At 48.7% G+C, this 11,734-nt stretch overlaps 3 protein-coding genes across 8 annotated transcripts; 2 read left to right on the forward strand and 1 right to left on the reverse strand.

Annotated features, from left to right (window-relative positions):
- Positions 1-394: 394 nt before the first annotated feature.
- Positions 395-6,614, forward strand: LOC139352169 (longitudinals lacking protein, isoforms H/M/V-like). Of its 6 annotated transcripts, none has more exons than XM_070995631.1 (6): positions 395-495; positions 1,387-1,930; positions 2,003-2,651; positions 2,721-2,977; positions 3,055-3,163; positions 3,230-3,345. In XM_070995631.1, the coding sequence occupies exons 2-6, from the start codon at positions 1,760-1,762 to the stop codon at positions 3,328-3,330; spliced, it is 1,287 nt and encodes a 428-aa protein (XP_070851732.1). In that variant the 5' UTR covers positions 395-495; positions 1,387-1,759; the 3' UTR covers positions 3,331-3,345. The 6 variants fall into 6 exon arrangements, with proteins under 6 accessions (XP_070851732.1, XP_065720305.2, XP_065720306.2 ...); XM_065864233.2 differs by lacking the exon at positions 3,230-3,345 and adding an exon at positions 4,277-6,614 and having other exon boundaries at positions 398-495; XM_065864234.2 differs by lacking the exon at positions 3,230-3,345 and adding an exon at positions 4,277-6,614 and having other exon boundaries at positions 401-495; positions 2,721-2,965.
- Positions 6,615-6,669: 55 nt separating this feature from the next.
- On the forward strand, positions 6,670-9,428 carry LOC108007148 (uncharacterized). The gene is made up of 3 exons (XM_070996791.1): positions 6,670-6,688; positions 7,806-8,983; positions 9,042-9,428. The coding sequence occupies exons 1-3, from the start codon at positions 6,670-6,672 to the stop codon at positions 9,426-9,428; spliced, it is 1,584 nt and encodes a 527-aa protein (XP_070852892.1).
- Positions 9,429-10,407: 979 nt separating this feature from the next.
- On the reverse strand, positions 10,408-11,488 carry ND-30 (NADH:ubiquinone oxidoreductase core subunit S3). The gene is made up of 3 exons (XM_017070755.4): positions 11,309-11,488; positions 11,174-11,248; positions 10,408-11,120 (listed from the first exon to the last, which is right to left on the reverse strand). The coding sequence occupies exons 1-3, from the start codon at positions 11,370-11,372 to the stop codon at positions 10,462-10,464; spliced, it is 798 nt and encodes a 265-aa protein (XP_016926244.1). The 5' UTR covers positions 11,373-11,488; the 3' UTR covers positions 10,408-10,461.
- Positions 11,489-11,734: the final 246 nt, after the last annotated feature.

Below are 11,734 nucleotides of genomic sequence, written 5' to 3' on the forward strand. Positions count from 1 at the left end.
AACAATTGATTAAATTTGGCAACTGCAAAATATCGGTTCTTTGTTCAATACGGGCCACCTCTAGCCGAAACCAACAACAAATTCGCGAGTCACCAAGAGAACCGAACTAGTTCCGTTAAGTTCAAGCAACACATCAAAAGTATGGCAACTCTGTTTCATCACTGAACGGCAGTAAGCGTAGTGACGAAGCGCACAAGGAGAGTTGTGTACCTCGATGTTTTGTTAATATTTTACATGTAAATTTAATTTAAAAACACCAAGACATCTAAAATTAAACTAAATAAACTCAGTTAAGTAAATTTAATTCAAAATAGTTATGGTATTTTGGTAACTTATCCACAGCCCCCAGCGGTCACACTACCAAGGGACCTACCAACTCGTTTTCAGCAGTGTTGCCATATAGTCACAAAAATCTTTCGCATAAAGAAGTAAAACGTAAGAATTTTTCAACGCAATTTTCGCTACGAAATCGGCATTTAAATAATGTAAAAAGTGGTAAATAAGTTGGCGCTAAGCAACCGGCATGCAAAAGCATTAAAATCCCACCCGGGCGACTACTTTTCGGTGTTGTTTTGCCTCCGCATTAAATTTGTTGCGCGCCATTTTGTTTTTGGAAAGCAAAAAAAAAAAAAATACAACAGCAAAAACCTACCACAAAAAGGCAAAGTTTGTAAAAGCCAACGAAGAAAAGAAAATAGAAATGGGAAATCTGTAGAGGAAAATCGAGTGAAAAACATGTGGCGCTCCGCTGGCTTGTGTATCAGTTTTATTCCCCCACAATACCCATACGAAAATAACGCGCGACATGCACATAAATAAATGCCACTGAAAATATCGATACGATGAATAAACGAAGAAGAAGCGACGATTAGTACGTCGTCTCGGCGGTCGTCTGTGTGGGTGAGAGAGTAAGATATAGACGAGGTGGGTGGGGAGTGGGAGGAAGTAAGAATGAGAGAGCGCGGGGCGCGTATATAATTACGTCATAAGAATCATAGAAAATTCAAGGTCTACAACGCTCTACGGCCATACAAAAAGCTACATATTCAATTTCGTTACGTTCTCGGTTTTATCAAAAATAAAACTTTGGCCAGCAGCAGCAGCAACAACAACAAGTATGGCCAAAGTGTTCAAGAGTGTGTGTTTCATTTTCGCGACTGTATAATTACATACACACGCAGTACCGTTGTTGTTGTTTGTGGTTTTAATTTCTTCTTTTTCCCTTTTTTTTTTGTAAGCGAGAGCGCGCAGCTGTGATACAGAAGAAAGGCAAAAAAGAGAGAGAGAGAGTGGGAGTGGGAGAGCGGAATTTGTTTTTGAGCAATTTGTGTAACCATCGATAATGTTTGATTTATTAAAACCCCATTTTTTGTACCCCTTTTGCAGTGACTCGCGATGCGTGCGGCCTAGAAGTCGTCACCCCCCCAAAAAACCGAAACCCCGACCCCCCCGAAACACACACAAAACACACACACATCTGCAAGCTGCGATTGTTCATAAATTTTAATTAATTCAAAAGACGGAGGAAAAAAACCAACAACAAAAGCGAACAAAACACCGGAAAGGCAAGGAAAATTAATAAAAATCAATAGAGCGGCGAGCGGGAGGAGATAAAAAGTGTTATCAGTGCGAATTAATTTGCTGCAAAGAAGAGGAGCAGAAGGAGGAGAGCAGCGGAAGAGGGAGGAGGAGGAGCAGGAGGTGGGCTCCGGAGATTGAGGATTGGGGAGCTCCAAGTCCGTAATCCGTAATCACCACCATGTCCGTGCAGCAGTTTTGCCTGCGTTGGAACAACCACCAGCCGAACTTCATCTCGGTGTGCTCCTCGCTGCTGCACAATGGCACCCTGGTGGACGTCACCCTGGCGGCTGAGGGTCGCCAGCTGCAGGCCCATAAAATAGTGCTGTCCGCCTGCAGTTCGTACTTTCAGGTAAGTTGGGGAGCGGGAATCTCCCATGCCCACCACCAAAGCCTTAAGCTAAACCATCTTCTTCACCCCCAGGCTTTGTTTACCACAAATCCGTGCCAGCATCCCATTGTAATCCTGAAGGACGTGCAGTACGATGACCTCAAGACCATGGTGGACTTTATGTACTACGGCGAGGTCAATGTGTCGCAGGAGCAGCTGCCGCACATCCTCAAGACCGCCGAGATGCTCAAGATCAAAGGTCTGGCGGAGATGCCCACGGATCCGGCCAACCTTACCAAGTCGGACAGCAAGTCCTCCACCGACGGCACCGAATTGGTGGGCGGCTCGGGCGTAGGCACTGGAGCGGGAACCTCGGCTGGAAGCTTGGGTGCAGCCAGTGGCAGCAGCGTGGGCGACTCCCTGTGGAGCAGCAGCGAGGCCCAGCAGTTCCAGCAGCAGCAACAACAGCAGGCCCAGCAACAGGCGCAGCAGCAGCACCATCACCACCAGCAACAACAGCAGCAGCTGCAGCAACAGCAGCAACAGGCGCAGCAGCAGCAACAACAGCAGCAGCAGCACCATCACCACCACCATCAGCAGCAGCAGGGTGTCCAGGCGCAGGCGGCGCAGGCGCATCACCACCAGATGCGACGTACCCCGTCGCCCTTGAGCGCCGGCACCTCGCCGGCCACAAGGCGCAAACGGTTGCGCAAATCCTCGAATAACGGTGAGTTGGAGTTGGGTAAAGCATCGTCGCGAGAGATCCTCAATTGTCGGAGCTCAAACTGACTGGCTTTCGAATCCCTTGCAGGCTCTGGCGAACGCAACAATGCGGAGGAGCAGCACAACAGCTCACTGGACGCTGGCAGTGGTGCTGGCAATGCCGGCCTCAGTCTCGCCCAGATGAGCCAGATGTCCTTTGGTGCGGGCGGCGGTCTCGCCGGCCACTCACTGCACGCGGCCAAGCTGCTCAAGGAGTCGGCCAGCGCTGAGCTGGAGCAGCAGCCGCAGGATTCGGATCTAGACGACGGACACGGACACTTACACATGCAAATTGTAATGAAATTGGTCACGTTAACCTTGTACCCTCGTCCGTTCGAACAAGTCAACTAATTGTTTTCTCTCTTCTCGGTGCCCACGTGCAGAAGCCCGAAGTGGACATTGGCGGCGTGAACCAAACGATGCCCCTGGACATATCCGGCGGCACCACACCATCCGAGCACGATGCGCCGAACTCGCAGTCCTCGCACTCGGGTAAGTCGCAAGTAGAAGTCATAAGCCAGCACACTGTACCATCAAAACTCATTTTTCATCGAGTAGGGATCTCATTTGCCAGGATGGATTCTCTTTTTTTATATCGTTTCTTAATTTTCTTTGCCATGATTGTTTTTATTACACAAACACAGACAGGCTCAAAATAATAATGTTAGTCGAAGAAGGGGTCTGTTCTCAGAGTAGGATCATTTATGCAAACCTTGAAAGAAATTTTGTAAAAAATATGTATTATGTAGAAAATAACTTTCTATGAGCTAATTAAGGACAAACAACTGGTCTATATAGTCGCAGTTATTAAAAACACATTAGTATCATGTATAAACTTTAATCTGAAAACTTTTCAAGGGTTAACTGAACTAAAAAGCACTGTCACTTGGGTTCTCTAAATCAAATCAATCTCAACCACTGTGTACTCTCGATTCACCCATCGAAATAAAGGCCACGATCATACTTCATCTGCATAATTCACACACGAACGGTGCCATTTCGAAAACAATTTCAGTACACAGCGCTTGGAGAAATGAATGCTAAAGCTAAATATGAGATCTAGCATACCGATTATCCATTACCGATTTACCGACTAAGTGCAACGAAATATTTGTGAAATGCCGAAATTTTCTATGTTTAACTATTATTGTGTATTGTATTCCAAAAACCGAATCCTGCCTGAACTTGGGAATGGGAGAGAGCTAGCACAGAGTCCAAAACAAAAACCAAAACTTCCAAAAAACTAAACCTATGATTTGTTGTTTTTTTATTCAATTGTTTATTATCAATTTGCGTTTACTTGCGTTTTTTGATTTTTGTTTTGTGGGAATTTCAAACAGCGGTTTCCGATGATAATGATTTAGCCTTAGCAATCTTTCCTCTACTACCTACCTCTATTGTACCTATCTATGAACTGCCTCAGATACTATAAACTGTCTCAGAACCAGACAAAGACAAAAACCAGACCAGACCTGATCCCGATACCGATCCATTAGAGCTAGGAGAGAGCGATCTCAACTTCAATTTCGATCGAAATGCCTCCAGTATCCAGTACCCAGTACCAGAACCAATCTTTCATTCGCTGTCTCTCTCTCCCCTTCCCAGGTCTGCAATGGACAGTTGTCGATTCCAACTATCCGCGCTTCTCCCTGCCCGCTTGCCAGTCCAACTTGCTGGGCAACGGCGGTGGCAGCGGTGGTGGTGCCGGCAGCCAGAGCAGTGGTGCGAATAGCGCTGGCGGCGTCAATAGCGACCAACGGCAGCAGCACGAGGCCCAGCAGCAGGCCACCCAGCAGCAGCAGCATCTGCAGCAGCTGCACTACCAGCAGCAGCAGCAACAACAGCAGGAGCAGGCCTCCGCCTCCGGACAAGCCTACTCGTCGCAGATCATCACCGTGAACAACCTAGTCGGCAGCTATGCGACGGCGGCCCAGAACCTCTCGCCCACCTCGCCCAACGAGTCGAACATGGTGCAATCGGTCTACAGTCAGGGACCCACACCCACCCAGTCCCCCGTGCATGCGGGCGTTGGCGGAGCCAGTGCCGCCGGCGTAGGAGCGGGCAGTGCCAATGCTGGAAACGGTGGAACCCCTGGCGCGGCCAATCAGGTGGTGAAGCGCAAGCGGTCGGTGAATCCGCAGGGAGATGAGAACTTCATTCGTGCCCTGGAGGCGGTGCGTACGGGTGGCATAGGATTCTGCAAGGCAGCTCGTCTGTACGGCGTGAACAACAGGACCCTGTGGCTGGAGTACAAGAAGCGGGGCTATCCGGTGTCACGGCCCAGCATCAAGGCACGCGTGGTCAAGCAGGAGCCGAATCTGTCGCCCTCGCCCACGCCCTCAACGAACCAGGGCGATGACAACACCAACGAGACGCTGAGCATGCAGATACCACCACAGGCGGAGACTCCAACGCCGTCGCTCATGTGCACTCCGCATCACGCGGGCCTGGGCAGCGGAGCCGGAAGTCTGCCGGGCGGGGGAAACTCCCACCCGGCCATCGGGGTGATGAGCTTGTTCGATCCGCGTTACATGGATTCGCCTGGAAACGTGCACTCGATGACGCGGCAGCGGTACATCGAAGCCACCGGCGGGGGAGCGGGTGCAGGAACGGGCACGGGCACCGGCACCATCAACGTCAATCCGACCACCGCCATGAATCTACAGAGTATTAACTTCAACTCGATATAGAATACGATTTCGAGCCAGGCGGGGACGGCCACTCTGCTGCAGGCAGCCGCCGTGATGGCCGCCAGCGAGCCAGCGGAATCCCTGAGCATATCAGCCATGCCCGTCTCCGTTCCCATGGGCATGGCCCACAGTTTCCTCATCAACAACTTTGTGACGGTGGCTGCACCGCCGGTGGCCACGGTGACCAGCACGGGCCTGCAGTACTTGGACAAGTCGTAGGTCCTAGAAAAGAGCCACCAAATCGATCGATACAGGTATTAGAGAAACGGCAGCAATCTAGTGTATATAGCGGACCGCTTTTACGGCAGAGTGGCAATAGGATAAATGTCGGCCAAGGATATGAAGGAGCAAAAGTGGAATCGGATTACTGCGCTGAGCTGAGCTAAGCAGTGGAGGACGATCGCAAAAGGACTGGAGAGGAGCGGAGCGAAATGAAGGAGAGAGATCAGGCGAGCCGGCCGCACTTGTAATAATTTCTTAGAACCTAATTCCTTAAGCTTAAAGTTTTGAACCCTACATTTTTACGATTGTTAACTAAGAAATCGGTAGTACAGATCTTCGATATATTATATATAGATATATTACGTGTAAAAGAATAATGTAATTGTACATAAACTATACAATTTTATTAGTGTTAATCGCGAACATCAAATGATTTGTAAAAGCAACTGCAGCTAAAAAAAAAAGTGGTGCTGTGTGCCAGCAGCCGATCAAACCTTTCGGAATCCGTTCCATATTCCACTTTTTGTAATGTAAACAAGCAATGGACGAAACCAAAAATTCTATCTGTATTCATAACGATAAACTTTAAGGACAAAATGAGATTTATTGGCAAATTTCTGGAAACATATTTCCCACATCCTGGGGTTTGCTAGGCTCTGGCGCATCAGAAATAAGTTTTCTTCCTCGTTTCGAAAAGAGATTTCATTTCTGCACTTGTGTTACAATAGCAAATATCAGTATGTAGGTACTCCCCCGTAAGCATTATATTTAGCTTCCCATCAATGTGAGAACATTTTCTGTGTACAATGAAGCGAATCCACTCTATTTGAAGCATAAGCGTAATCGTTAGCGAACCTCCGACTCTACACCGAATAAAGTAATAAACAGCGAGAGATCTGAGAATCGCAGGACCGCGTACAATAGACTAAGCCATTAGATCAGAGGAGGAGCATGTAAGAGAGAGCCGGATATGTATGATAAATATGTACCAATCAATATATATGTATATATATTTATATTTGTGAATCTAACCACAATTTTTTAAAATTTTTTTCCGAGTTACTTGAGGTGCCAGTCCCTGTTCTTATGGATGCGCTGGCACAAGGTTTTAAGGTGATCGACTCTAGGTTATATATTTCCAAATCCGACAACAACATATCTAAGAGGGGGGCCATTTTCGAGGGGACTCATTCATTTTGGCACTTGGTTTTTTGCAATTTCTTTGTACATAGGCAATGTACATATAGAGACGCGACAAGAGAGAGCGATCGAGATCGGTAATGGATTACAAGATACAGATACGCAAACAAACGAAACTTAAAGATAACTCGTAACCACCCAAAATCCTAAACGGAGACTGCAGCTAAAGGCAAATAGAAAACCAAAACACAAACGGAAAACGCATACGATTCCGGTTATGAATAACGATTACGAATAGTGTGTTTTTAATACGATTCATATAAATATTGTAACTAATAGAGAACTTTTTATATTGTGTCAAGGCATACTAAGAACTAAGCGTGATTTGTTAGAAGTCATAGAGTAACGTAAACTTTGATAATGGACTTTTATTACACTCGCCCACACACATGATATATATACCACATATATACCATGGGGGATCCCTACGATCCCGACCCGGATCCCAGATCACAGAACCACGAAAAAATACGAAACAACCATACAGAACAGAACAGAACCGAACACGGATGAAACAACGCGAAAATAGCAGAAACAATAAGCAAATATTACTAACTCTGTTTCCTACAATTGCGAAGTACCAATAACTACGCTAGTTATGTGTGTTAAATATATATATAAATTATTTAAATCAGCGCAAGTGCATAAATGAACCGATTGTATTATAAGTTGCATGTACCATACCAAGTAATGCGATCCCCAAACGAATATCGAGATGGAACGAACATTCTAGACTGTAGTCGATGTGCAAGAAACGAATAAACTTTCAAAACTACAACGTATTTCACCAGTTCCTATTCCCCTGGCTTTATTATTCCTTTATTTTCCTGTATTTGAGAGCACGGTTGCAACTAGGATAGACTGAAATGTACCCACAAGATATTCGAAAATCATGATTCTCATTAAACAAATTTTTTAAAGATGTAGTATCTTTTGAATACTTTTAATCTCAAATGTGGCAACCGTGCTTTGGGATTATCCATTGTATAAATAACTGATTTTCCTAACCTCTTCCCTTGCAGAACCCAGCCCAGCTCATGCACCTCATCCACCACATCCTTCTTTGGCGGCCGCCAGCAGCAGCAGCGGTGGCAGCGGAAGCTTTGAGCGCTCCTTCAGTATCGGAGGCATTGGGTCCGGCGAATGTGATCCGGATGGCACGTCCAGTTCGCCGGTGGTGATGGGCACAAAGCGCAACCGGGTGCTAACTCGTCAGCCGAGGGTGAAACGCGACAGCGACAGCATCTCCTCCACGAATCAGATATCTCCGGATACGGCTGCCACGACGCTGGACTTTGATCCGTTTAATGCTGCGGGCGCCACTAGTGTCACGGCCAGGGATTACTCCACCACGGGCTCTCATCATCTGCACCACCAGCCGCCAGCACACCACCATCATCACCTGCTGACCGTTCCGCCGCGAATCGAGCGACATGCCTCTGAACCGGCGCCCAGCTTGGGCCCCTCCACGCCGCACCTGCTCAGCGTGCCGTCCAGCACTCCCTATCTCATCAAGCAGCACTCGGATCCGTTGCTGCCCCGTCAGTCCGCCCTGCATATCGCCGGATCCGGTTCCAGTTCCGGGCTAGCGAGCGGCAGCAATCCGTTTGCCCCACTGCACCGCCAATACTCGCATCCGCTGTCGGGGACAAATGCCAGCTATATCACGCCAGCGCCTCTACATCATCCGCACCATATCTCACTGCCCGAGTCCATCTACGCCTCGGGATCTCCGCCCCCGGCCGGCTCCTCGCAGTACCTGGTGCCCACGCGTGTGGTGGCCTGTCCAGTGGTCTCCAGTGAAACGGCCGCCACTCCCACAAACGCCAGTACCGGTTCCTCGTCGGCAGTGTCGGCCGCCGTGTCCGTGGTTACCTCGCCCAATTCGGGGCTCCAGAACAGCGCCAGTCGGCATCCGTTGTCGCCCACGTTCTCCATTGGATCGGATGTGGCCCACGAGCGTAGGTCCCCTCACTCGCCCTCTATCAGCCGATCACAGATCGTGGAGCGGGCAGGCAAGAATCCGGGAGAGGCGGCCAACGGAGGCGGATCGAGGCTAAGAAATTCCAAATCTGCCTCGGGCTCCATCAGTGGCACCCATCTGCATCCCAGTCAGGCCACCATGAGCAGTTCGTTTGAGCACCTGCCCACGCTACGCGTCAAGAACGAGGAACTGCAGCGATCGGTGTCTTCACCTCAGGTGAGTTTGCTATCCATTACGTAAAAATCCATTCACTGACTCTCCTGATCTTTGGCAGACCCAACGGGAGATCATCACCCTCGAGAATCCGCGTTCTAGTCACTGTCCGGTCATCAGGCCGGGACCAGCGCTGGGCTGCAACTTCTGCTGGAACACCATCGATGGGCATGGACGCATTTTGCGACGCAAAACGAAATACCATTGTCCGGAGTGCCAGACGAACTTGTGCATTGTGCCCTGCTTCCAGGAGTACCACGAGCGGCTCAACAACGAGGCAGCTGCGGCGTCCAGTGGAGCTGGAGCGGGCGAGAATCAGCTGAGCAGCAGCACGACGGGATCGGCGAGCAGCAGCAGTGGCAAGGCCTCGCCGTATGTCTCCTCCGCCGGCAGCAGCAGCAGCGGAGCGGGTGCAGCTCGTCATTATACCAAGACGGAATCGATATAATCTGGAGCTGCCGTGGTTACGCCCGCATATTTGTATTTGTGGCAGGACGGCCGCCGAGTGGATGACCTCTTCCAGACCAGAACACCTGTATTGAGTGGGTTTTAGGTACTTGGTTTTTGGTCCCACAAGGCCGTCTGTCGAATTTGTTTTTTTGTCAGCAGGTTGTGCGCGCTTGATCGCGCACTTCATACCCTGCACCGAAATTTTCATTTGTTGTCCCAGTCCCACTGTGCATCCGGCCCGGTGTCCGGGCACATGGACTGCCGGAGATGGGCGCCACATGGCCCCGGAGATTTGTTTTTTGAGCCGTGCCCAAAGCGCACGCAGCCATTTGTAAAGTAACGAAAATCTTTTGGATCATTCCGCCGGAAGGCGGAATGCAAAGCAAACTTTTTTAAAATCGCTTAATGTAATACTATGTTTATGTGTGTGTGTGTACCTATGTACTATATATATATATGTGTATGTTCTTGTACAAAAACAAAAAAAACCAAACAAACGAAGAATCAAACAAAAATAAAACGTTGACGACGGTGCAGCCAAGCGGTGTGTGTCAGACTTCTGAAGCTCGAATTACGATTAGGTTTTCACCAAGTACAACTACTACTCTCCCCCGATCCCGAACCGCACCGGTCTAAACTTAAGTATGTCCTCGCACCTGTACTTTCGCCGGGCACCGCTGCGCAGGCGCACGAATTGTCAAGAGGCCTACACTTGTTTTACCAATACGTTTTATATCTATGTATATGCACACGAGTCCCTTAGGGAGGTTTTTGGATGTGCCAGGTCCGGGAGATTCGTTTAACTCTGAGTGTAAACTACTATGTAAACAATACGGAAATCAATAAATACTTGTGACCCCTCTGGTTTGATAAAAATCCCTGTCTGTTGAGTTTTTCTGGGAAGAGTAGATGAACATTTAGATTATTACATGAAACTTTAAATACCCCGGAGACTCTCCTTTTGGTTATACCATATCTCATAGTGATCTCGTTTTATTGATCTAATTACCATTTAACAAACCGACTGGGGATTACTTCTTGGCTGGAGCCTGTGGGGGAACGACCTCGGCGGGGGGATTAGCGTTGCGGAAGTTGGGGAACTGCTCCCAAGGCGCCGACAAGTCGAACTTCCTGAACTCCTGAGCCAACTCCAGGGGCTCGCAGACGACACGTTTCTTCTCGTCATCGTAGCGCAGCTCCACGTAGCCGGATAGGGGGAAGTCGCGGCGCTGGGGATGTCCCTCGAATCCGTAATCGGTGAGGATGCGACGCAAGTCCGGGTGGTTGGCGAAGAACACGCCGTACATGTCCCAGATCTCACGCTCGTACCAGTTGGCCGCCTTGTGCACCTCGCACACGGAGTCCAAAGGAGTCAGCTCATCGGTGTAGGTCTTGACGCGGACGCGCGAGTTGTAGCGCAGCGACAACAGATTGTAGACCACCTCGAATCGGTTCTTGCGGCAGGGCACATCCACGCCGGCAATGTCGATCAGGTTGGTGAACTGCGCCTGGTGGTGATCCTTGAGGAACTGCAGCACGGGCACCACGCCCTCGGGGGCAATGAGCACCTCCAGCTCATCGCCGGCGGTCAGCTGCACCTTCTGCACGTACTTGGGCAGGCACTCGGCCACATAGCGGCCGAAATCGGAGAGATGCGAGCGGGCAACTGCATCTGGCTGGCGGACAGTGGCTGTGGGTGGAAAACATGAAGTTGGCATCGGAACGAAGTTTACTGTTACCCACGCTTATCCGCCTTCTTGGGCTCCACGGGCGCAGTGCTGGCCATCCGGAAAGCAGCCGATCCTGCAGCGGGCACCACTGAAGATTGGGGGGTTAGAAAAGATCAATTGGAGCTCTTGGTTCGACTTGTTTACCCACCATGTTTGGCCGACAGAGCGGCGACTGCAGCACGGGCGCCCAGATTCCTAATTAAGGCCGCCATTCTACAAACTGTTCAATAGAATTCAACAATTTGCACCAGTTTTTGACTATTTATGTAATGTTAAAATGTCAATATAGTTGTTGTACGCAAAGGGTTGCCAGGGCGCAGGAATGAAACTACAATTGGCAACCCTAAAATATATAAAATACCATATATATTCTTAAACGGTTACCGTGTTCGATTCCAGTCATTTAATTGCATTTAGGATATGATATAGGTTTATTATTTTTAAAATTTCTATATAAACATAACAATTTTGTATTAAATAAATATTTCATAAAGCCAATAATGATTACCCAAATATTATATAAAATGGAATATTAAATTGAGATATATTTTACTTATTGATTATTTTATATTAG

This window comes from Drosophila suzukii, chromosome 3, assembly GCF_043229965.1.
Source record: "Drosophila suzukii chromosome 3, CBGP_Dsuzu_IsoJpt1.0, whole genome shotgun sequence".
Taxonomy (NCBI): domain Eukaryota; kingdom Metazoa; phylum Arthropoda; class Insecta; order Diptera; family Drosophilidae; genus Drosophila; species Drosophila suzukii.